At 35.2% G+C, this 25,261-nt stretch overlaps 2 protein-coding genes across 4 annotated transcripts; both read left to right on the forward strand.

The window, feature by feature from the left end:
• The first annotated feature begins 38 nt into the window (after positions 1 to 38).
• Positions 39 to 13,362, forward strand: LOC124434859 (exportin-T-like). Its single transcript, XM_046984783.1, has 39 exons — positions 39 to 264; positions 448 to 530; positions 621 to 677; positions 809 to 875; positions 1,013 to 1,105; positions 1,769 to 1,897; positions 1,992 to 2,075; positions 2,579 to 2,688; positions 3,096 to 3,172; positions 3,317 to 3,399; positions 3,561 to 3,640; positions 3,745 to 3,822; positions 4,085 to 4,163; positions 4,442 to 4,480; positions 4,550 to 4,612; positions 5,013 to 5,084; positions 5,159 to 5,211; positions 5,986 to 6,061; positions 6,151 to 6,210; positions 6,436 to 6,486; positions 6,579 to 6,647; positions 6,733 to 6,827; positions 7,635 to 7,698; positions 7,796 to 7,834; positions 8,208 to 8,264; positions 8,416 to 8,484; positions 9,430 to 9,506; positions 9,602 to 9,671; positions 9,785 to 9,943; positions 10,078 to 10,134; positions 10,239 to 10,334; positions 10,945 to 11,038; positions 11,117 to 11,184; positions 11,581 to 11,629; positions 11,768 to 11,883; positions 11,989 to 12,036; positions 12,119 to 12,190; positions 12,366 to 12,422; positions 12,670 to 13,362. Exons 1-39 carry the CDS (start codon positions 199 to 201, stop codon positions 12,694 to 12,696), a joined length of 2,883 nt encoding a protein of 960 aa, XP_046840739.1. The 5' UTR covers positions 39 to 198; the 3' UTR covers positions 12,697 to 13,362.
• Positions 13,041 to 24,566, forward strand: LOC124434860 (serine/threonine-protein kinase TBK1-like). Of its 3 annotated transcripts, XM_046984785.1 has the most exons (27): positions 13,041 to 13,272; positions 13,406 to 13,471; positions 13,975 to 14,084; positions 14,781 to 14,930; positions 15,028 to 15,157; positions 16,353 to 16,443; positions 16,538 to 16,628; positions 17,181 to 17,243; positions 17,481 to 17,575; positions 17,668 to 17,778; positions 18,366 to 18,480; positions 18,610 to 18,674; positions 18,922 to 19,051; positions 19,510 to 19,579; positions 19,813 to 19,880; positions 19,950 to 20,041; positions 20,132 to 20,233; positions 20,372 to 20,430; positions 20,514 to 20,578; positions 21,339 to 21,460; positions 21,569 to 21,648; positions 22,266 to 22,305; positions 22,944 to 23,042; positions 23,262 to 23,358; positions 23,541 to 23,722; positions 23,980 to 24,051; positions 24,289 to 24,566. In XM_046984785.1, the coding sequence occupies exons 3-27, from the start codon at positions 13,980 to 13,982 to the stop codon at positions 24,347 to 24,349; spliced, it is 2,355 nt and encodes a 784-aa protein (XP_046840741.1). In that variant the 5' UTR covers positions 13,041 to 13,272; positions 13,406 to 13,471; positions 13,975 to 13,979; the 3' UTR covers positions 24,350 to 24,566. The 3 variants fall into 3 exon arrangements, with proteins under 3 accessions (XP_046840741.1, XP_046840740.1, XP_046840742.1); XM_046984784.1 differs by having other exon boundaries at positions 13,041 to 13,471; XM_046984786.1 differs by lacking the exons at positions 13,041 to 13,272; positions 13,406 to 13,471 and adding an exon at positions 13,762 to 13,807.
• Positions 24,567 to 25,261: the final 695 nt, after the last annotated feature.

The raw sequence follows: 25,261 nt of genomic DNA on the forward strand, positions 1-25,261 counted from the left end.
AAATCTTCATAAGAAATAGTTAGGGGAAACGCGTTAGAGGTGGAAGCGATCTTCGTCAACTAGAATGTAGTTGAAAATCACGGATTCCCAAAGGCTTGCACGTGGTTGCAAGATATGTGATGTTTGTCTCCCAATTTTTTAAAGACCAACTCTTAAAGATAGCTGTATAGTTCACGTATAGTTCAAGTACAACTAGTAATGGACGAGCAGTCGTTACAGGGATACTTACAATCGCCACTTGAAAATCCATCGGCACAATCAAAGGTAAGTAAAAGTGGGACAGGCTACTATTGTTAATTTTAAATGGGTTTCGTCCCGTATTTAACGGTTTGTCTTATCTTCGTCAGGAATAATTTGATGTTGAAACTTGAATTCCTCAAGTCTAGTGTAATTAACTTAATTTAATAACTGTACGTTATAAATTTATTTGAATATTTGTCTACACAGACTGTTGCATATCTTGAGCAATTCAAAAACTCTTCTGATGGATGGAAGATTTGTGGCCAGGCTCTTCTGCAAGGAACTGCAAGGTTTGATGGCTATAAATGTCACATGTTATTAATGTATGTATCCATTCTTTTACTATCTTAATCCTTTGCTCATTTATCTTTGTGTTGCAGCTCAGATCACCATAAGTTCTTCTGTTTTCAAGTCCTTGAGCACCATGCCAAAAAGAGGTATGAATATATCAACAATGACTAACATGAGGATTTCTGTGATGTCTTTATGAAAGTAATTTTCTTTTAAGAAGCAAGAATTCAACATCTTTCCTTGAATATTTTCACATTTTTAATGTTTTTGCGTTTAGGTATAATGCAATGGCTGAATCGGACCAACAGTTATTTAAACAAATGCTTATGTCCTGGCTTCATAAAGTAAGATTTTGTCCAAAGCTTATGCAAGTTTCAAGTTTCTATGAAATTTTAATCATACCATTGAACCTGTGATTTATTAGCGTCTCGTCTTGTCTTTTTGTCATGCATTATTTCATTTTCAAATTTTTCCTACATAGTCATTACAAAATGTGGAGAAGGAAAAGTCATTCATATCAAACAAAGGAGCCCAAGTTATCACTTTGATATTCATCAATGAATATCCTGAAAAGGTTTGTACGTAAAATGTAGCACGAGCTGACTGTGATGTCGGCTGCGCTTATATTATCTCCCCATGAAGACTGAAATGTTGGTTAAATTTGTGTTTCTGAAATGGAATGTCTGTCATTTCGAAAGCACTTAATTTTTGAAAGAAATTGTCGCATTATAATAATGATATCATGATGGAACATTTTGTTGATTAGGATATCTACGTACTTGGAAATTTATTTAAATCAATAAATAATATAAATCCATTTCTATGCATTTAGAAATATACGGTGCATATTTGATACTAAACTGCACCTTCCTTACCATGTGGTAATCCAGAATCACATATGCATTGCAGCCCTGGCAAATTCCTGTGTTCGATCCTGCAGGATCTTGGATAAGATAGGACTTTACAGGATCTCAAATAATGTTCATTTATGATCCTAAGCAAGATCCTGCTCATGATTTTCACCAGGGAAAGTCCATTTGCTCTCATTTGCAAGTTCAGTTACAACTTGCAGAAATACCAACAATTTTTCATTAATTTCGCTCTACATCAAGGCTTTCAGCAACATCTGTATTGTCCTTATTCACTCCTTAGGAGATAAAAGCCAGATGTTTTCAATACAGTCTGCATGTTCTATAGGCTTTTTACACTGATTATTGTTATGTTAATCCTATTTTAGTGGCCGTCGTTTTTCTCTGATATTCTTTCACTTCTTCAATTTGGACAAAATGGAATGGAAAACTTTTTGACAATCTTAAAGAATATCGATGAAGAAGTTATCAACAGGGAAGTGCAACAATCACAACAGGTAGTTCTGCTCCACTTAATCCTGTAGTATGATGTTGTATACTCCTTGTGTTGTTTTCATGTTTAAAACCACTTCTTGTGTCTTCATCCTATAGGATGTACAGAAAAGTACGCTGGTCAAGGATGCGATGCGTGTGCAGTGCGTGAACGAGTTGGTTGAAGCGTGGTACAAAATATTGGTAAGGATGGAGTTTTCATGCTCACAGTTCAATTGCGTTGTTGAATTAGTTGATGAACACTGCAATGGTTTTGGAGTTGGTGAATAATGTGCTTCAACAATCTGTCGTTAGCGAATACGCGATTAAAGTGAGACTTTCGCGTTTCAGAATCGTTTTAGGCTATATAAATTAGCTATAGTTGCTCTATTTTAATTTCGAAATAACCTTTATTTATAAGAATGTCGTCGACTAAAAATTTTGAAAGAATAAAATCTTACAAATAGTTAAGTTTTTACGTGTTAATACACATTGTGATGTCGTCCAACGGGGAATCTGCGTCTATCACCCACCCACCCACCCTTCCTCCTTTATTGACTGATGTATTGAATATGTTGGGCGAATTTCTCTGTACTCTAGTTCCTGCCCTTCTAATCCACAAGGAAAAAATTATATATGATGTGGAAATGTTTACTCCGAAGTATTTACTCTCTCAGCATTTACGCGCAAACTAACTCCCGTTTCAGAGTGATGTTGAAAACGTTCAACCGCAAATTATATGTTTGTGTCTGGATGTGATTGGACGATATGTTTCGTGGATCGACATTAATTTGATTGCTAATGATAAATTTATACGGTAACAAATATTTCATATGCCTACATGTATGTTGTTAGCTGCGCATTCCGGTTGGCTTTTCAAGCATCGTTTTGATGGATATGTAAATGAAATTGTTGCCAGAACCAGAATGTTACTTTATGAAGAAAGCAATTTACTACATTCAAAAACATTTAACACAGTATATAGACAGGTTCTGATCGTGAGCTAACAAAACCAAATGATAAAAACGACCCAACAAATCGATATACTTCAAAATCACCTTAGGAATTTTTTTGCCGTCACTGAACGACGTACTAAGCTGTGCTTTTCTCCTTCTAGCACCTTGCTTTCCTTACTTTCATTACTTTCATACCTTAAATGAACCAATTAGCGTGCACCATTTGACTTGACCATGTGATACATCTTTTCATTCTTACTTGTAACAGAATATTTTTGAACCACTTGTCGATCGACCTGCTCCAGGAAAGCGCTTGCGATTGCCTGGCTGAGATTATAAATAAAGGTGAGCATGTTTGTCTACCTTTGTTTTATTTATTTCTCTGTTTATCTTCTCCATCCTATTCCTCAATTTCTGATTTTTTCGTTGTCCAATGAACGAACGGTCTAGCTTGAAGCTTCATGTAATTCCTAAATCTTTTCACCTCAGGAATGTTGCCGCTAGACAAAATACAGTTGATTCAATCGCTGCTTAAAGTGTTGGAAGATACGAAAGTTTTACCACCAAGTGAGGTAAGAATTCATGCTTGTTGTTTGCAAACTACATTACAACATTATGGTGTAAGATAGCGTTCTTACATTTGTTGATGCTGCCAAAAAAAAGGTTGTTGTTTGATATAGTTAACTACATTAACATTAAAGTTGTATTTTTTTGTGTGTGTGTGTTCATTTAGTCGGACGACAGTGATTTTCAGGCTAAACTAGCAAAACTCATCAACGCTGCTGGCACTCAGTTGATTATCTGCTGGTCAAAGTAATGTAACACTTTTTAGACTCGTGACACACAAAGATGGCTTAGATAACGCATTGTACATACGCGTATCTTCAGTAATGTTGTCCAATTTTTTGCTTTAACAGGCTTAAAAAGGCAGGCAGTGAAGACGAAGCGTCAAAGACGTTGAGTATTATCGAAAGCAAACTCAACTATATGTTTGGGTGTGTTGTGTTTTTATATCAATATTTATATCGTAGATCGATTATGAAACACAAAACACTCGGATTAAGAAAGAAATGGCGCTCTCTCTCTCTCTGCGGTCTTGTGAACACATAGCTACTGAGGCGATCCTTCATTTATTGTCTTTCTTAAATGTAGAAGAAATTGAAATATTTGGTTTCAGCGTACACTGTTGTACATTATAGCTATTCAAATAGTGTATTAACGTTCATTTATATATTTTTCAATTTCGTTTTCTGATAGCTTTCTTGCAAATGAAGCCGATGACATATCACAAAGTGTACACAGTTTTGCGAAAGATTACATTACGTTACTTAAACAAGTACGGTTTGACGCTCAATTTTAATATGAATGCTTTAGAAAGTCCGTCACAAATAGCACATTCAGTTAGCTATTTACGGCAAAATTCTTTGTGTTCTTCTCTTGGATTTTGTGTAAGAGATTATTTGACTTGTCCCCTGTACTTAGAACATTTAGTTAGTTATTGAGTGCAAATTTCTTGCTGTTCTTCTCTTGGGTTTGTGTTAGCGATTATCTGAATTTCCCCCTTTACTTAACATATTTTTGTAACAGACCAGTATGTTTTTTTCTCTTTGACAGTCGCCAAATTTGTCGACCGAACAAAAAGGCGTCATAAAGGTGAAAAATGTTTTTTCCTTTTGGATTTGATTTCGTATTTGTGGATCGCTTATAAGATTTTTTGTTCAGGGCTTGCTTCTAACTGTTATTCAAAAAATGAAATACGACGAATCGTACGACTTTGATCAAGAGGTATTGTATGGTTTTTAGTGTGCATATTTTGGTGGATTATTCAACGAGAGTTTTTCTTTAAGATATCTCTTCTCTGGAAAACATTTCATTGTTTTTCTATTTTAACGTTGTGATTGTTTGTATTCTTTGAAAACATAATCCTGTTAGTCATTTAAAGACAGCAATCTTGAACCACAAAACGCTTTTCACCAGCAACTCTTACTTGTCAAAGCTCATTTGGCTTGGCTATAATGATTAAAAGCTGCTACAATTGCACCATTGACTAATAATAAAATTGAATGAATACCCATCGTTTGCTTAGAGCTTTCCGCCGAAAATTGAAGTGTGATATAGTACGGATATTTTTGTGTTTACGTGAAAGTGCGGTGTGAAAGATGAAACTATTTTGTTTAACTTTCAGGGTGACGACGAAGTGATGTTCCTCGAGTTTAGAAAAACGTTGAAGATATTGTTTCAAAATATTGGTCAATTGGTAACATACGTTATGACTATCGATGTGGAGGTTCAAACACTTACCTTGAACATACATGATCTCTCCTTTTGAAGGATCCGAATTTGTTGTTGTCGACTGTCATGGAGTATGTGTTGCATACATTGAGGTAATATTCAAAGTATTAAAACTTATTAAGTATGTACTCTATCAGCGGGAGCTTAGACAGTCTGAATAATTGAAGGGGAGGGGGGTCTCGAAGCGATAACGTGGTAAACTTTGCTAAATTATTATCCGTAGGAACAGTTATTTTTAGAAGAATTTAATAAAACAGAAAATGCATGTAGTAATGTGCCACCCAATTGTGGAGTTGACTACGCCCATTGTCTCTTTTCCTCATTTCGCACAGTTTTTTGTTCTTGTTTCTATTTGTTATGCATAAATTGTTTTCTGTGAAACATTAAATTGTTTTCCCGTGAGCTAGTCGTTCGAAGTGGTTCGTCTCTGCTTGTGTTCTTGTGAGCTAGTCGTTCGAAGTGGCTCTTCACTGCTTGTTACAAAACGTGGTAATTGAGCGGTGCATATGAGACTAATAAAGCAATTTTTCCTGTAAAGTGGTTACTTAGTTCTGTGAAGTGTACTGTGGTAGCTTTCGAGTGCTACATGCAAGACCACGGGTGACGTCATAAATAATGCAATAAATTTACGCTTGCCCTTAAAGACGGTAGCCTCAGTTTGCTTAATCGTACGGTACTTTCATCGCTGCTTCGCCATTTAAATTACCATCACTTTTGGCTGTTTCCAGAATGTTTTCTTTTACTTTTTCGGAGGTCTGTAAATGATAATAGAATCATTTGTGAATATCGCTTTTATATCACATCATATCCTTGCAATTCTTTCTTCCTTTTCCTTCAACACCGTTTTCTTGATTTCTACCATGCAGGGACTGGAAGAATTTAGAATTTATGGATGTTGAAGTCGCAATGAGAATGGTTTATTATTTGGGCGAAGCTGTCCCGGTTTGTCAATCTTTCGTTGAATTTTTGTGTTTTACAATTTCTTGATTCGTGTTTCATTTTTTTTGTTTCTTGCTTTCCGATTGTCGTAGAACCAACAGTTGTACACCGATCCTGTAAAATGGGAGATTATGCAAAACATACTTTCTTCGGTGAGTTTTATGTCTGTCTTTCTCGTGAAACCCACGTTGGATCAGAACTGATTTCTTGTGTACCAATGTTTTAAACTTATGTTTTTAAAACCTTGTTTCGCGAAGCACGTCGAATCGTCTGAAACTGCTTCTGCCGTAGATAGTCCCAAAACTGAAACTACTCCCTTTGTCTGTCACTGGCTTCACTCTACTCCAAACCTGATGTATAAACTTTCTCTTTTTTAGTTAATATCAAGCAACATAATTTCACAGACGCATTTCTCTGTTTCAATTTTAGTAAGTCTTTTCACTGCGAGTTATGATCCACAGTAGTCATTAATATTGGTTTTGTATTCACAATTATTCATTTCTTCTATGTGCCGTTCCAGTACTTCGAATTGCTGGTGCGCTACGATCGATTCTTCACTGCGCAACCTCAGTTTATTCCTGAAGTCTTGGTTCGTTTGGTTGTGTTTGATTTTATATCGTAGTAAATGCGTTTCAATTTTTGCTTTGATTTCTAGCCTCGATAATCTTTTGCAGAGTTCATTCCTCGACGAGCGATGTTTGAGTCATGCCAACTGTAAAGTCCGTAGTCGTGGATGTTATCTTGTAGCGAGATTTCTAAGAAGTCACAAGTCAGTGTGCTGATGGCGATTTTTTTTATATATTTCATTTGAATTGTGACCAGGGATATACCGGGCGGGAAGCGAATTCTTAATGTAAATATTAAAGCCCAGCAAAGTGCTTTTAAAAGAGCCATTCAATACAAAAATAACGTATAAAAAGAAATTTTTTTCTTTAGAAGCGTAACGTTTCGTCTTGACTCTCAAGACATCATCGGACAGTGTTAAATTACAGTTAAGCTACTATATAGAGGGATATATATAGTAGCTATTTACCTAATATTAAATTATTTGATGGGACGAAATCTTATCCCACATTTACTTTCACGTTTTCATCCCACCATGTAAATTAATAATATGTAAATAGCTACTATGTATATATCCCTCTATACTTGTAATTTAATACTGTCTAATGATGTCTTGAGAGTCAAGACGAAACGTTACTTTTGTATTGAATGGCTCTTAAAAGCACTTTGCTGGGCTTTAATATTTATATTAAGAATATTTCATTTGTTGTAGTTATTTACGTAATGAGTTCATTTGCTCATCAACAAGTTCAGTTGTTCATTATCGTGTTCAGTCGTTCATTAACGAGTTCCGTTGTTCATTATCGTGTTCAGTCGTTTATTAACGAGTTCCATTGTTCATTCTCGTGTTAAGTCGTTCATTAACGAGTTCCGTTGTTCACTAACGAGTTTATTTGTTTATTACGTCCCACCATTGTTAAGTCAGTCATATTTAATTGGGCTTTTACTATCAAACAACACCATTAATAAACTACACGTGACGTACCATTTGTATTACTTCTGAATTTTCTAGAAATCACGTGCACAGCTTTGCGTCGGATGTCTTCACTAGATTTCAAGCTATTCTTTTGTCTCCTGTAAGTTTTGAATCAGCAATAGTCTGTATCATCTTTTAAGAAGATTCGGTAATTGTACGTTCTCTGTTTTAATGCGTTACGTGTATCTTCCTTATAGAACAATGGCTATCAAAATATGTTTTCCGCTGATGATCAGGTACGACATTTCTTTCATTTTTTTGCATCTGGGATGTTGACTTCTCAACGGTATAGCTAAATTTTGAGCTGATGACGAGGTATACTTGTAGGCGATAAGAGGCCTACCAACGAGATTTTAGATTTACCTTGGGCGCTGCAAACATTTAAAACAATAGGACTCGTATCCTAACGATGTGTATTGTACGTCCAATCCATGAGATTTTGCGCATTTGCTTGTCGAAATACGCATATTGGTTGTGAATGGATGTATTTTATTTAAGCATTTTTGATGGATACGATCGTCTTTTTATGATGTGTGGGTTTTACTACGGCTTTGACCAGGTTATTTACTGCACAGTGTATAATATACTTTGTAATATACTTTACTGTAGATGTTTTTGTACGAAACTGCTGGTTTGCTTATCGTTTTCAGTGGCTCTGGCCCAGAGGTAAGGATACGCACGTTTTGTTCGATGTCATGATTTGGCTAAGATATAAATTTAGATCTTCCACAAGATGCAGAAAGTTATTTGACTCTCGTTGAAAACGAGAAAATGAATAAAGAAGTCGAAAGACATTTTCTCCTCGTTTGTATTGTAGAAACAAGAGCAAGACATGAGATGTATTTTAACTCCATTGGTAACAAGATTTAATGCAGTCCTCGATAAGGTTTGTTTTTGTGCAAGATGGCGCTATTTTTTATCACTTGATAACGCTATGACGCGGGCTCAAATAGAGTTGGAAAATTTCATTCATACAACTTGTTTTGATTCTTAGAGTGCCCCTATCAGCAAAAATTTTTATTAGTGATATCAAAACTTGATGTAATATCTTACATATCGGTAAAAAAAATTTTCAATTTGGTCAAATTGTCTTCTTGTTATGGAGGCTTAAAGCTGTCTTCAAATGGACCTTGTCCTTCGTTACATGAAGTCTGGGTCTAGGCAAATTCTGACGTCATCCAAGGTAGTCGGTATATATATTTTGTATTGAGGAATTCCTTGCATGACGTCACAAAGGTAAGTCGTTCCAGACTTTTCGAACGACGGACAAGGCCATTAATAGGAACTATTTTGCTAACTTTAAATAGCAATAAAAATGGAACGATATGACAAACTTAAAAACTTTTTTCACTGATACGTTGAAAATCACACCTAAATTTAATATCGCTAAATTTTTGTTGAAAAGGGCACTTTAAATATACATAAATATACATTCTTATATATATAAATTTATAAATTCTTATTTATAAAATTTATAAATTCTTATATATAAACTTATAAGAATCATTTAATAAGTTCTATTGTGCTCTTTTTCCCACTTAACTGCCTAAAGCTTCTTATTCACTTATACAAGTTACTTCATGTTGTATAGTAGATTACACATCTGCATGTAATAGTGTATCGGTATTGATATGTTGTAAATACAATGTTGTTTGTATCTACTTTGTTCATAAAAAGGTGGAATGTTAGACATGCATGTTGTCGCTTTTCAGAATTTTTAAATACTCTTTTTTTTGAAATACGTACACTGTTTTATTTCGATTTCACTGTCTATTATGCAGGTATTGTAGTTTACTGTTTTCTGTCTTCTTAATTCCGTGTATTCATGCAGTTAAACAGAAGTAGTTTGAATGAAGAACAGTTCTTACCTCACGCGCAATGTTTATTCCACATGGCGTCATTTGCAAGGTGAGGCGTCTTTTTGTCACAAGAATCATCAAGTCACATAAATAATACGTCATTAGTTCTTCGATTTTGTCTAAACTTTCACATGTCTATTCTAGTCGTTTAAGCAAGGCGTTCTCAACCCAACAAACTATGAAACTATGCGGCTGCACAACGTGTTTCTCGGAGGTGCGTTGTAGCTAATTGTTAAACTCTTTCTTGTCTTTGTGGCTTATTGTTAGATGAAAGAGCGGACTGTCTATGAGATGATGTTTATAACATGTATAATCTTGCGATTACAGATTTTGCCAGTTTTCCTACGTGCTTTGACCGTCCGCATTCATCGAGATCTTATTCACTCTGGCGTGCGGCAATACCTTCATCGAATGATAATATGTCTTGGCGAAGATGTTTTACCGTACATTCCCGTCGCCGTTACACATTTGCTTAAAGATCCAGAGGTAATTTACCCATCAAAATCATTTCTCTTTCATCTTTTGAAGTTAGGAGGAGAAGTTTTGTCAAATTTTATTTAGCGTAGTTTCTCCAATGTAAGAAAGTTGACATTGGTTTTATTCTCCGCATACTTTTAAAGGCCAAAGATATCCAAGAGTTTATTCCTTTGATTAACCAAATCATATCGAAATTTAAGGTGTGTACATAATAATGATAATGCTCTCTTGAACTTACGAAAGCACTATTTTTCCATTCTGGAGATTATGAGCTTAACGAGTGCATATTTTTTTTTAATATTAGAATCATATAACTCCATTTCTTCAAGAAATTTTCATGCCGATTGTACGTACCATATTTTCCGTTATCAGTCGACCTACGGACTCTCTTGATACACAGGTATACATAATTATCCTCAAGTATTTTCTTCTCGCGCATACGCGACAAGAATGGATCAAGGATGATTTTGGTTGGTTTATTTTGGATAAGATTTCTGTGGCTACTTTTTGGTGTTGTATTGGCATGTCGAACTTTTTTCTTAGTCTGTTGCTCTCATGCGTACCATGATTTCAAGATATTTTTTGAAAGTGTGCTTCGTTAAACACAAATTACAATTGCTTTTGCTTCCATCCATGATACATCCTGACATTAACCCTCTCCCTTATTAAATCCATCCATGATACATCCTAACATAAATCCTCTCCCTTATTAAATCCATCCATGATACATCCTAACATAAATCCTCTCCCTTATTAAATCCATCCATGATACATCCTAACAAAAATCCTCTCCCTTATTAAATCCATCCCTGATATATCCTAACATAAATCCTCTCCCTTATTAAATCCATCGCTGATATATCCTAAGATAAATCCTCTCCCTTATTAAATCCATCCCCCACCCATACATCCTAATACAAGCTTTTAAAAAGGTTTCGAAACTGCTCTAACGTAGAAGATTTTATTTCCGTGCTCTCTTATTTTCCTCGGCTGTTTATGATCTTTTGAAGGCAACAAGAGAAAAAATGTCGTTAAAGAGCAGCTACATTCATTTCATCGCCTGTCTTGTGAACAACAACGTTGTCCAAGTTATACTCAACCAAGGTAAGTAAGATTTTTGTATTTTCCTGTATGAATGGCAACACTGTAAGAATTCAACGTTTCTTCTTGTGATCTTTCCAGAACCGCAGAACACTAAGGAGGTTCTCAATACTATAATTCAAGGCGCAGTTGATGCTACAGACCCCGTCGTAAGTTCAACATATTCTTGCAAATGGAAATTAAGTTATAGTCTTGAGCGTGTCTGTGATATCTAAATGATTTTCATTGAACTGAATACTTAGCTGCTAGGCCACCGTCCTTCAACATTTAAGCTAGAATTTAACTAGTCCCAATCTCCACACGCACTCCCAAAAATATGTTCAAGGTAAAATTTTTCTTAATGCAAGTTTAGGATTGTTTTTTTACTCAAAGATGGCCTTCCACTTTTTATATTTAGCTCAATGATCATTTCCAAAGTAATGCTTCTTGTAAATGAACTTTGATCCTAAGTTCTGTTCAAATTTTTATATGCGATGCAAGAGTCAGTTTATTCCACCCGTCCAGACTAAAATTTGAATATATTTATGCCAAATATTCCAATGTAGTGTCAGAAATCTTGTTTCGGAATATTGAAGAAACTCATTGAGATTTGGGGTAAGAAGGATATTACAATATTGAGTGCTCATATGATTGTTTTGTTTTATTTACAATTGTGTTATCTTGTGATTTGTTGCTTTAATATCTAAATGCATATCGATGCTCGAAATTTATCTTATATCCAAATCCCTTTAGACGGCTCCAACGGTCCACTTGCGTTTCAAGACTTCATCACCAATAACATTATCCCATCATGCTTTGTGGCGCCATCCAAACCCGAATTTGATCTGACGGACGCGCAAACCATGCTTGTACGTCTAACGGGATTCGCTGACTTATGTTCTCATGTTTTACGAAAAATAATGTGTTTTTGATATAAGCTACGGGATATTCTCCATTTTCTGATTTCATTGTAGACGCTACAGGAAATTGCTATCGTACAGAAAACCATTCATCAAAAGCAGGTACGGTTGTATTAAGTCAGCGTTAGTTTTGTGCAAAATCTTGGTGTTTCAACGGCTACTACAGTGATTATCTTTCCTTTAGGGTCAACAGTTTGTTCATTTTTTGCAAAGCAAGTACTTACCATCGCTCAATCTTACTTCTGAAATGGCTCAGGTGGGTTGTTCGTTTACTTTATCGTCGTCAAACACATGGCATACAAATCCAGTTGAAAACATTGATCTGCACATATTGACGATCAATTATTGTACATGCGTAGTTGAACTAATACGCGAGGAATGTGTAGAACTCGACCTCATAACGTCTGTATATTTTTTTTGTATTTTATCAGGAGTATTGTCGACATGTGGAACAGGACGACGTTAAACAATTTAAAAGTTTCTTAAAGGTAGTATTTGAAATTCAAACATCACTATTTCGAAATAGTAGATTGATGCTGGTATGAAATAGCCAAACTAAAGCCCAATCAGGGTTATTCAACCTTTTTGTGCACCTCTTCTTTTGATCATGGATTTAGAGAATTGACTTATCTTAATATCAGGAACAATTATTTTGATTAGAAGGAAATTTTTATGTGTTCTGCTTCTATGCAATGATCCAAGAAAATTACCATGAAGTTTGTTTCGATTTTTTAGGCGTTTTTTAACAGTTTTAAATCGTGACAGTGGTTCAAGCCAGTTGTCCAATGATCGGTGTGAACTTCAAAATGGATGAGAGTGCTCGATTTTGAACTTTTTTTTATTTGAGAGATTTGTCTAACTATGTATAAAATACATGGTTCAGGCTGGTGAATTTCACCCGGCTGTTTGCAAGCTACCATTTGGTGTGTTTTTAAAGCGTTTTCTATGCGCTTCGTAACAGTTTTTTATACATATTTTGCAGTTTACGCCCTAAGGTGTGTTGATCTATTTCCGAAACACTTAAGATTTTTCGGCCGAATATCAACTTGTTTTTAAACGTAAAAGAAAATAAGAAATATCGCCTGATGGTACCCTACAAACAGCTTTTTGTCTTACTACTATTCCAAATTATGTAGCGAACATGAAGTATGGTACTACTGGGACTTCCCCTGTTATTTTTAAACCAAATTACATCACTCTACTGACTTTACCCTGCAATATCATATGCACGTAAAATCAACGCGTTTAACTATTGAAATTCTTAATGCTTGTGTGAAAAGCTAAAAAGCTCTGATGCGTTTATGTAAATGTTGTTTTTACGTCTTAAGAATTTGAAATGTGAGAGGAATTCAATATTCAATATATAATACACAATTTGTCTAGAATGTACATTTAAAATAAATACGTAGTCTTTTTTGGTACATGTAACTTCCGGTTATATATGTCTACCAACTCGTCTGTTGTGTTGTAGCTGAAATTTTGTCGAAACCTGGTCATTTTAACGCGAAAGGACTGCTTCATCAGCCATTTTAAAGAGGTGTGTTCAGCTCAGTTGTTTTGCTAAGTCTACAAACCCAGATTATGCTTTGAAATTTCGTATTAAAAAATACATATTGAATTTAATGACTTGTTTACATTTTGACGATATTTAAGTCTTTCGCTTTTTTCAGTGTATCTTTAAATAAAATTGTTTTTCTTGGATTATAGAACATGCGAAATGTTTCTTTAAACAGAAATATCGAAGTTTGTACGTAGAACTAACCTACTTTGAAATTTTAGATTGATTGTCTTTCGAAGGGAATCTTGTACATAGTATTGTGAAGTTTAGTTGAGGAAGTTGTTGAAATTTTAAACTTGCATAGCGCCTGTTAGGGTAAGGTGCCATGCTACTGTTTACCATTAATCTTCATCGAAACCCTTTCATATTGTTAGCCGTAATGACCCTGAATTTTATGCCAAGATGAGATAATTGTTATACTGAGAAAGTAGCTATTATACGATCAGGAACCTCTGTATTTACATTTTATTTATCTCTCATAGGTCAAATGTTTGAAATGAGAAATCGTTTTGAAAGCAGAAATTACTTTTGGTATAATGACGTTGAACTTGGTCATGGTGCTACCAGTCGTGTTTTTCGATGTCAGCACAAGGTATGAAATGCAATGGCTTGATCTGTGATCAAATATCTAACACATACAAATGCAAACTGTTGCTTAGTGGTTTTTTTGCCAACCTTCCAACTCTCTCGGTCTCATCTCACAAACTTACTGTTTAGCCTCGAAATCTTGCACATTTTTGCAATAATTGCACAAATGATGATCTCAATAAAACAACCTAGAGCTGTATTCAGTCTTATGCTTTCCTCGTTTTTTCTTTGTTCGATTAACTTGAATTATAATTTTATGTATAATTACTATAGAGTAACCTTTGATGCTACAATGCATGTTTTTTGTTAAGGTTAGATATGCAGAAAGTAAGCTCTTCAAAACAGAAGATACTGCTGTTGATAATCCTAAAAGAATTTCAACTATTTGGCTATATTTGGCATCTGCTCTTACTTCCATTTAGCAAAACTTAAGAACTACTAACTGTTGAAGTTTAAGACTATCCATTACTTTTAGTGTTGATATTTTTTCATTTTTTAAGGGTTATCGGGGGAAATATTTGGGTATAAGGGAATATTGCAGGATTTGATGACCAAATCTCAAGTTTTGAGCAAGGCATTATTTAAAATCTCAAGGTTCTCAAATTTATGGGGTTGGAAGGTCTGCTTATGTGAAAACCGGAAAAGAAGTGGAGAAGGCATGCAGGTGTACCTGATTTACTTTTTGGTTATAATGCTTTAGGAAACAGGGAAGGACTTTGCTGTCAAAATCTTTAGTATTCAAGGGATGAATCGTTATGAATATCAAATGAAGCGAGAACTTGATGTACTCAAGAAATTGATGGATTGCAACCATCCGAATATCGTCAAAGTAATTGCAATTGAGAAGGAGGTAATATTGTGCAACTTATTCCTTCATTGTGTAAAAAAGAGAATCGTGTGATAAAACCATATTATTTATATGGTTCTACATAGATCTCTTCTTTTAGATGAAGCTCAATGAGCATGCCATAATAATGGAAAATTGTTCTGGGGGAAGTCTTTTTCACATGCTGGAGAGACCTGAAAATTCTTTTGGCTTTGAAGAAAATGATTTCAAACAAGTTGTCTTCGATGTTGGTAAGATTCTGCAATGAAACGTTTGAGGAGGCATTGTGGGGAGTGTATTGAAGAAACATTATATGAAGTATTCCTTTCTTGATGCATTAATCAACCTGATGTTGCATTAAACATTCCTACTGAGGTCATAATAAAGACGTTTAAACACCATGTCATTACTGTAACACTTTACTATCATCACCTGAAGGCTATATCATACAGTGACTGCAGTTCCAGTTCGCATCAAACTCAATGTTCCCATTTACATATGTTCCAATCACGCCATAAGCGAAGGAAGAAGGTTTGAGTTTGGGAGGGGGCTGAATCTTTGTGGTAATGAAGGTTTGAATGCACGAAGGGCCCAACGATGGGAGTGGAGGCGTTAAAGTGCTTTCCATCAAAAAGTTTTTGTATCATTTTAAAACTTATAGTTATTGGGCAATGCCAACTGTACAATATCGCAATGCTCCTTGTACCCAAAGACTTTTCTAGCCCTTCAGAAACGACAATAAAACTTTTAATCTTTTGACTTTTCATTCTCAATCAGAATGCTTCAACAACAAGAGCCGTAATGATCATCGTAGTCGTAGTAGTTATCAAGTAGTCACTTCAACAACAAGAGCCGTAATGATCATCGTAGTCGTAGTAGTTATCAAGTAATCAAAGTAATCACGAAATCGTGTAAACTTTCGGTTTTTATGGGGTGAGGGCTCACCCCCCCAACTTTACGTTCATACAAAGTTGTAAGGGCTTCAGCCCCAACCCCCTCCCCCTGGTTCCGGCACCACGCTCAGTTTCAGTCCTCTTCTTCACAGTTCACATTGCTCTAACTTTAGTTTGAATCCTCTCCACGTTAAATCTTTAGAGTTATTGCTCACTTCAAACTAAATTTTATTTTGCTATCCACTACTCCTTTAACTATAGTTCTAGACAACTTTTCATCTTCCTTTTCACTTCAGCACATGCCACACTTTTTGCTCCATAATTCATTTTAACCTGAGTCGATAAAAAGCATCGAAATGTCGCCTCCGGAAGATGGGAAAAAGTTCCTAAGTACTGAGCCTCCGACTCAGCTCTGGCACAACTTGGGCCTCCGGTGACCCCTAGATATATAGTGTAAATTTATGGTGTTTTATATCTATTTAAATATGTTTGAAGCATTCTAATCCTATTACAATTGAGTTCATCTTTTTAAAATAATGTATTTCTGTCTTAGTGTCAGGAATGAAATATCTTACGGAGCAAGGACTGATTCATCGCGATATAAAACCTGGAAATATTTTGAGATATATCAAAGACGATGGCAGGTGATCATAATTATATACTTCCTTCTTGTCATTTCAACATCTCCACTCAAAGTACAGCAATAAAACTCAAACTTTTGCGTACTTCTCTTCGCAGTTCCATTTACAAATTGACTGATTTCGGCGCTGCAAGAGAACTGGGACCTGACGAACTATTCACATCAGTTTACGGCACGGAAGAATACTTGGTATTGAAATTTTATTAAAATTGTCTTTGCCGTTAATGTTTACGAATCGGTTCAGTATACTTTACTTAGTATCAAAAACTTTGTGTCTGAGACTTTTCCTTTATTCAATTTATAGAATCTTTAAATTTTAATATTCAATTTGATTCATGATCCTGCAGGATCTTAAGGGATTCCGGTCGGAGGTTGTAAGCTCTTACAGTATCATTTCCTAGTGTCCAAAAATTTTAGCTTCTGACAGCTGTAGTAAGATCAACTTAAAAAGACAAATTAATTTCAATTCCGTTTGCAGAAGAAAGTATTTTTGAACGTATTTACGAGATTTTATTCACGGTTTCTGTTAGTTAGGATCCTGAATGCAAGATTGTATTTGGATTCTGGAAATTTCAGGATTATGACAGGATACAAACAGCTTAGCATTTAAAATTTCCCTAGAAAAACAGATATCTTAAGAATCTTAAAAAGTTTCCTTTCGTCCATTAGGATCCTGCGGGAACCTACATTATGGTCAGCTCTTTTTTGTTTGGGTTTGTTTTCAATACAATATTTTTTTAGCATCCTGACGTTTACGAAAGAGGAGTACTTAAAAGACAGGCCCCTAAACAATTTGGAGCTAATGTAAGACAAAATATTTTCTGTTTTTTTTTCATGCAAGGAAGAAAGAGAGTGTGTGTTGATGAATGCGCACATCAATGCATGCAATTATTATTGTAATATTTATACAATCCAAACATAGCTACTCTGAGAAAATGAATTGGAATAACGAGTCCATTTGTTTTTGTCGCTAATCTAGTTCAGGAATTTTGACTCATTCTAAGAATTTTGGACTACATTTACACTGCAATCTTTATCCAGATTGATCTTTGGAGTCTTGGTGTTACTTTCTTTCATGTTGCCACGGGCAAACTGCCTTTCAGAGCTTTTCAGAGTCGTGTGAACCGACTGAAGATGTGAGGGAAACTTTATTCATAAACTGATCTTAATTGCTGCTTCTTGTTGAGCTGTTGTTTGCTCAAAGTGGTCTTTTCTGCTTTTTCTACAGGTATGAAATCTTGACTAAGAAAAAACCCGGGATTATTTCGGGAATTCAAAAAGACGATAATGGTCCTGTTGAGTGGAGCGATAGACTGCCAGAACACACAAGACTTTCTCAGTGAGTCATCTAATTTTTGTATACGGCAAACCGTGAAATGCTTCAGTTGTTTTGGTGTAATGGTGATGTGCAGTTTTATTTTTTTGAATGGGGGTCACCCATAAACTTACTGAGTTCAGGAAAGCATGGCATGAGCTGTGTATTTTTTCTGGCCGAACCAAAATATTTCAATTTGTTTTGATAAAATAATGTCTGAAAACTTTCCTTTCTTTTACATTTTCCACGCACGAAGATCAATTAACGATGTGTTTTTGTACCATTTTGACGATATTAACCATTGAAGTATAGAAAATTGTCAAGATTTTTGGCAATTTTTTTCTCCAACAAGTTAAAACAAGAACGCAAAATAAAAAGCTCTGTGCTCTGTCATAGCAGCGAAACCTGTGCAAATTTTACTCCAGCACTTTTATGTATTTATTCACTGGAAAAATAACCAATGAAATAAATGTAGGTGAAGTTGTAAATATTGCAGATTTGAAACAGAGATTTAATGATTTTGAAGATTTGCTAAAAAATGTTCGTCGCATAGCAACTAAGGAGGTTCTCTTTTAAAATCACGTTCATACTTTTCACAAATTTATTGCCAGAGGCCTGAAGGAGATTCTTGTGAAAATTCTGGCCCGACTTCTCGAGGCGGACGTGGAAAAAGGAATGAAATTCAATGAACTTTTTGATGCTGTTGAGAATATCAAAGCAATGAAGGTATTTACCAAAAAGTTTTTCATTGAAACATTGTTGTTTTGTTTATTGTAGTTTTTGAGCGCTGTTTTTTTAATATTGTGCTTTGTACAGAAACACGAAGACTTTAGCTTTCACCAATCATTTGTTTAGGTAATCCACGTATACAGCCTGCATTCAGGAACATTTTATACTATTTACGCGAATCCCAATGACAAGTAAGTTGCTCTCCAGACTTTTGACTTTTTCAGTCTCGTTCGCGAGACGTAAATGTAATTAGTATCTTAGAAAATGAGGACTTTATCTCATTAACGAATCCATTTGTTTGGCTGTTAAAGCGTTCTTCATATCCAGTGAAGTTCATCGTGGTTTAGCGTATTTTTTCATGCGTGGAAAGCATTGACCTTTTTAGAAATATTTTTATTGCTCTCATTGCAATGTTTCACCTACTATATCCCTTCGTAGCTTTGCTCGTTTTCAAGAGCTTGTGGCCATCCAGACAGGAGTTGGCGCTCGTCAACAGGACTTGTTTTTCAATAATGACGTTTTCAAACCTTCTCCAATGGAAACCGTGTCTTCTTATCCGCTGACAAAAGTACGAATGAAAAAAGTTTACTAAATCAATTGAACAAAAGTTATGGTGCTCTGCCCAAGACTTAAGCTTGTATTTTGAACGGTCGCTTACACTTACACTGAACGAGTTCTACACAAAAATCTCGCTCCCACACAATCAACGGCAAATTCATTCCTTCAATGATGGCAAAATTATCGCTTAAATATTTCAAATCAAGCAATCAGTGTAGTGAAAATGCCGTCTTCCAATGGCTATGAGGTGTATGTGAATCGCTCCACTCTTTGAGTTTATATGTTTGAATGAGCTTTTAGAATACAGGCGATGGTGTGCAAGAGTAAGAAATGAAAACAATGCTTGATTTACGAAAGGGTGTCTTTCTAGATTTAATTTTCCATTGCAATGAATTTCAGGGAAAGTGTTGTGATCTATGTTAGTGTGTCCAATCAAAATTTTCTAAAGTTAACTTTTTACATCCATAGGTAAATCAACCTGTTCTTGTTCTTGGCGGCAATATGGTACCCTCGGAAAAACTGTTCACTCAACTTGATCGTGAGTATACTAGCCGTTCATTAATTATAATATGAATCTGCATCGCTATTAATATGGATAATATCTATCTCTGTCAAAGAATTTTCTCCAGTATGTCAACTTTGTAAATGTGGAGTTGTCACTTGTGTGCTCAAGTTATCGCGAAATGTTTATTTCTCTTAAGCCCACGAATAACTTACATGCCAAGCGTGAACTTCCTTTTAAATCATATCTTTATTTATACTCTACACCAGTGAAGACGACAAAGTTTACTAAACCTTTTACTTTGAATGATTTGCAACAAGATCATACTGTCAGCAAGGTATTAATCGTTGAAAAGCTAATAGTTTTTAGCTCGTACGAGGTCTTCTCTATCATCTATTTCATTAAGATTACAGCAAAGAGCATCTATCGTTGTTTGTACGACGTTAAGAATCTTGAGCTATCGACGGAACTGATGTTGGCCGCTGCTGATAATGTCGTGTGAGATGATATACTTGACGAGATAAATTGTTTCCTGATCCATGTTGAATGTTCCAGGCCATTTACGTTTGTTATGAACTGTGTTTGTAGTATGTTACTGAGAAGGAAGGCAAAGAAGTATTTGGATAGTGCCAAAGCAATCGAGAATCATTGCCAGTGTATTGTGATGAAACATAAAACACTTCTCAACGGGTGAGAAAAAACATCATATGAGAATTTGTCGCTCACAGGCAGATGTGTTTTGACGTGTAGTTTGTTGAATGGTTGTGGGAAATGTCTTGGTATTTGGCTCTAAAATAATTTCATTTCTATTTTGTGCTTTGATGAAAGTTGCGATTTTGAAGTGGAAGTCTTGCAGACATTGGGTGATGATAAAGATATACCTGAAAGTGCGTTTGATGTTGCTGGTTTTTGGCTTCTTTTTCGAATGAAATTTTCCCCTTTGTAATCAGTTTTCTCTGTCTTCTTTTAGAAATTGTGAACGAGTTAAAGATTTTAACGAAGGAGACGGAAAGTTTCAAAACAAAAATGGAAGCGGTAATATGAAATTGTAGCTTCTTGTTCGGACAACGTAATAAAGTAGAATATTTTTGCACTTTATGGTATATGCGACACGACGGTGTTTTCATCGCTTTATTAAGAAATGAGAACATTGTTAAGTAGAAGCTCTTTTTCAAAACGAGCTCTCTGCAGTAGGGGTCAGAGCCCTACTTCACAAAGAGTTGGGACACCGGAAGTAAAATCGCGTCCGCCAAAAGCCAGCAAATATAGAGCATTAAATGGTGGAAAGACAAATTTTCTGTTGTCTTTTCTTATTCATGAATAGACAGTGATCACTACCTTTAGAATTCAGTTGTTTATAGATGTCATAATAATAAAAAAGCATTTATTTCATGCTGTGGGTGTAATTTATCCGCCTTTATTACTGTTTTTGCCACAAGGAAGCGCGTAGATTTCTAATCATTGTAAAAAAATTTTGTAATTTATCTCCTGTCAAAAAGATGGTTATAATTCGCGCTTTTGGACAAAAATGGCGGCTAGTTATCCATGTGACCATATTTACCCAATCACCATGATAATGATGCGAAATGCAAAGAACAATACGTGTCCCAACTCTTCCAAATACAGGGCTCTATTGATTCAACCACTAAATGACTGGCAATACCATAATGCATTTGGGCCTTGACGCTGTAAAAAAAGAGAAGTTTTGTTTTGCTCTATGACTGTCGTATTTATGGCGTTATCGTGGAACATTTTATCTCGCACATCCACGTTGATTCGTATATTCTCTTTTTAGCTTCAAATGCAAATGGCTGAACCATTGAAGCTGTTACAAACGACCGCGCAATCTCTTCTGCTAGAAAACGAACTGACGAAACTATGGGAGAACATGAACAATGTCGGCGAGGCTAAAAATTAGTGAGTAAACTGTTGATATAGATTTGTTTGATCTTGGTCATGAGAATGCCTGTTCACTCTCTCAGATGAAAAAACAGTGCTATTAATGATTCTTCATTGTCAATGTAGTACGAAGATCGTCGAGACGTACGCCCTAAAGGTGGAGAAAATCGTGTATAGTTTTGGTTGTCGTTCTCAAAGAAAACACCGTAAGTGAATACATATAATGATGTTCAAGGCATCGAGACATGGGTTCGATTATTTCATCCGATAAGTAAATGAGAGAAGAGTAGCAAACTAAGATTTTTGTCATCAGCATATGCGCTGAGAAATGTTTACGCTAGTTAAAATTGTTTTTATCGCATCGAATCTTTGGTACTTCTGAGTTACAAAATATCTCTCTGATACATTGGGTAAGTACTTCAAAAGCAAATAAAACAAGTGCGCAAATCTGTTTTGGAAAGGGGGGAGTATCTCAGGTTCTGTTATTAGAGTCCGTTTTGCTTTACAGTCTGTACTCTATTTATTTACTGAAAAATGCGGGGCTCATCCCCTCCTTCCTCCCTCCCTTGGATTTGCGGCCTAAAAATGAAATTTGATTTCATAGTGATTAAGTTACTGCGCATAAAACCACAATTGCAATATCTTGTCCATGTTTGTATAAATGACAATGTCTTAAAAATGCGTGAAAGATGCACCCTAGCCTATTGCGATGGCTATCTGTCATTCGGTTTCTTGATCAGGAGCAAAACCTTGTGGCATAAAGTTTTTTATAACATAGAAACTACGTTTATAATATACCTTACTATGTTTAAATCTTCCGTAGAATGTGTACAAAGTGACTTAGAAGATCATAAATTTGAAAGGTAAACTCCGCTGGTTTGACGAAACATCATGACGAATAGCATTTATGCAAATTTATTCATTTCAAATCATCAACACTTCTCGCAAAGTTTCTTATGTTTGTCAGATGTTTCGATCAATTTGCTTACTGAAAAAATAACTATACCTTAAACAATTCAAATAAGCTGTTTCAAAAGAAAATAAGAACCAGTGAAAAGTTACATGCATTATTGTACGTTATCCTATGTGTAGCTAGGTACGTATCTAGCAGCACTTTTCAATTTTCACTCATTCAATTCACGTGTTCATTCACATGGTTGTTTTTTTGTCCATTACAAAACTTTGTTAAATTTAAATTTAACAAAACTTTCTGTCAAATGTTAGTTGAACTATACGGCCAACTGCATTAGGCGACAGTAAATATATTTTGAACAAAACGAATTTAGATTAAGTGGATGTGTTAGTGCACTAGTGTTCATAGTGTTTGATCTAGGCACATATAGGTACATAAACTTTTCAGTTCATTGTATTCATGCAAGTGATAATACATTTTTTGGCGTTATACATTTTCCCACCCCGAATAAAATGCAGGTAAACGAAGAAGAAGGATTATCTGAAACAAAAATTTCTAACTTTTTTTGTCGTTCCTCTCCGTGTGCAGATTGCGTCTTCTGGAATACTTCGAAAAAGCCAAAGAAGTGTTGGAGGAGTGTCAACTGAGGCGACAAACTGTGCACGACAACTTTAAGAAATGGCTAGAGTAAGTTCACGAGGAAGGTCGACACGAATTTTTGTGTACGATATTGCACGACAACTTTAAGAAATGGCTAGAGTAACTACACGAAGAAGGTCGACACGAATTTTTGTGTACGATATTTCGAATCTGCATGAGAAGATTACGTGATTTTTGTGATTTCTGAAAAAACGAACGTTTAAAGCACACGTTTAAAACTTGATCTTTTTCACCTGTTATATGTAGAACTGTTTTTGATCGCCGAAGTAACCTGAAAAAAAGGCGAGAAGAGTTGGAATCCTTCGCCGACATGTTTTCTGCTCTTTCTGTTAGCGAAGAACAGGTTTGCCATTCAATGATATAGCTAAAGGTGTTTTTCTGAAGGCCTTTTATGATACAACTTTGACATGCCGGTTTATCTTAACATGCACTTCGAAATGGAGTTTGATAATTTTAGATGTAGGGTAGCCTGTCTTGCAGACCATAGTGTGCAGGCGGTGATTTTGTTTTAATTATTTCTCATAGTGGCGGGCCAATCACATGACTAGGATGAAAAACATCTTGAGCGAGGTTCGTTCCCAGGTTCGTCGTGCAATCAGCGTGCAAAGCAATTCATCTGACCAGCAGTATGTCGACAAAGACGATTTGCCGAACGGACGAAAGGGGGCGGAAATCAGATCTGTTTTCATTGAGGACATAAATGAACAGTAAGAATTTAATTTGTGCGTTTGATTTGTACGGTTTACGACTTGTCGTTGACATGTTTTTACTTATTAACGGTCTATATGATTCACACTGGAGGCCCTTACTGAACTGGTGATTACTCCAGAAAACACAATGTTGTTTAAATTTTGACAATTGTTGCAGGATTCAGTTAATAAATCATGGCGGTATACATTTTTTCATTTGTTCCAAAAGGACATAAAATCGCTTACAAACAATTTGCCTAAATTTTTATTTATAGATTGCTTCAACTATCAACAGAGACACACGAAGCTAAAAAACAATTGCAACAAGGAACGGAGACTTTTCAAAAGTAAGAACGTATTGGATATTGAAGTGCGTACAGAATGAGAATTTTCTGAATTATGGAATCTACAATGTTTGGAAAACGTCTTGTCTGTAAACTCCAAACTGCAATTGCGAAATTGCTATGTTGAAGTATTTTTGAAATGATTTGTTTTAACATATGAAACTATTGACCCTCACTGTTGGAAGTTTTTAAAATCTTTGCAAACTTTGTCTGCAGTAATGACTGTCCGCATTTATTTAGATTTGTCCAAGATCTTTTGGATGAGCTTGGTAAGAAGAAGAAAGAAGCTGACGATTTGTGAAGATTTGATGTAACACAGCGATGAGTAAAACATGAAAATATTGTCTATATATTGTACAATGGAATAATAATCTTTGTTCAGTTAAATGTTACGTATGGATAGAGAAATAATTAGGTTGTTTTCGGACCATCTTTGTTCGAAGTTTGTGATTTGACGTGTATAATATACATATGGTTTTAATAGTTATCATCAATTAAATCAAATTTTTAACATTTTACTCAGGCGCCTCGTTTAAAGTTTTATTCAGGGATCGCGTATCTGACGCCTCGTTTGAATATAGCGTAAGGGATTTGAATGTAAAGAAGCTCGTAGAGGATTAAAATCTTCACACTGAGCGAGAACACTTGATCATGAACTCTATTAAAACTTTATTTGACCTTTATAATTTTACAATGAAAAAATCCAATTGGGTTAACAAACTTTAACATACTTTATAAGTGATCTGGTATACATAAAATGGCGAATTGCCGAGCTCTTCAAAAAACTTCTTAATAACATTATAAAAGTGTAAAAGTCTGAATGTAAGATACCATTCGCCATAATATTTACAACTTTTTTGAAATTTTGTCATCATTTGCGCATAATCAAAATCATTATTTCGTGAGACCAACAAAATCCCATCATTTAACGCTATATATGCAATTTCTGTATTGATTGGTTAACCAATTGAAAATGCTTTACATCGAAAATTCGAAATGTTTTATTTTTATTTCAGTTAGTTGAAATGAATAATACGTGAAATAAGTATTAAATTCAGTTTTCGGATTGTATCTAGAATTATTGATGTCAAGAATGGGTGTTAACTTCTGATAACGCCAACGTCTGTCTAGATAATTCTTCATGCAAGAGCAGCGTCAGCACTGCCCTTCTATTTACGAAATGTGAAAGTTATCTTGAATTAACCTTGGTAAA

This window comes from Xenia sp. Carnegie-2017, unplaced genomic scaffold, assembly GCF_021976095.1.
Source record: "Xenia sp. Carnegie-2017 unplaced genomic scaffold, XeniaSp_v1 HiC_scaffold_14, whole genome shotgun sequence".
NCBI classification, from domain to species: Eukaryota; Metazoa; Cnidaria; class Anthozoa; order Malacalcyonacea; family Xeniidae; genus Xenia; species Xenia sp. Carnegie-2017.

Bases quoted from the DNA above. Each gene is read 5' to 3' on its own strand.
- LOC124434859 (XM_046984783.1), top strand. From the start codon at position 199: ATGGACGAGCAGTCGTTACAGGGATACTTACAATCGCCACTTGAAAAT. The intron at 531-620 runs GTTTGATGGCTA...TTTGTGTTGCAG, and splicing joins CTTCTGCAAGGAACTGCAAG to CTCAGATCACCATAAGTTCT. The intron at 2,076-2,578 runs GTAAGGATGGAG...CTCCCGTTTCAG, and splicing joins AAGCGTGGTACAAAATATTG to AGTGATGTTGAAAACGTTCA.
- LOC124434860 (XM_046984784.1), top strand. From the start codon at position 13,980: ATGTTTGAAATGAGAAATCGTTTTGAAAGCAGAAATTACTTTTGGTAT. The intron at 19,052-19,509 runs GTACGAATGAAA...TTACATCCATAG, and splicing joins CTTCTTATCCGCTGACAAAA to GTAAATCAACCTGTTCTTGT. The intron at 22,306-22,943 runs GTAAACTCCGCT...CTCCGTGTGCAG, and splicing joins GAAGATCATAAATTTGAAAG to ATTGCGTCTTCTGGAATACT.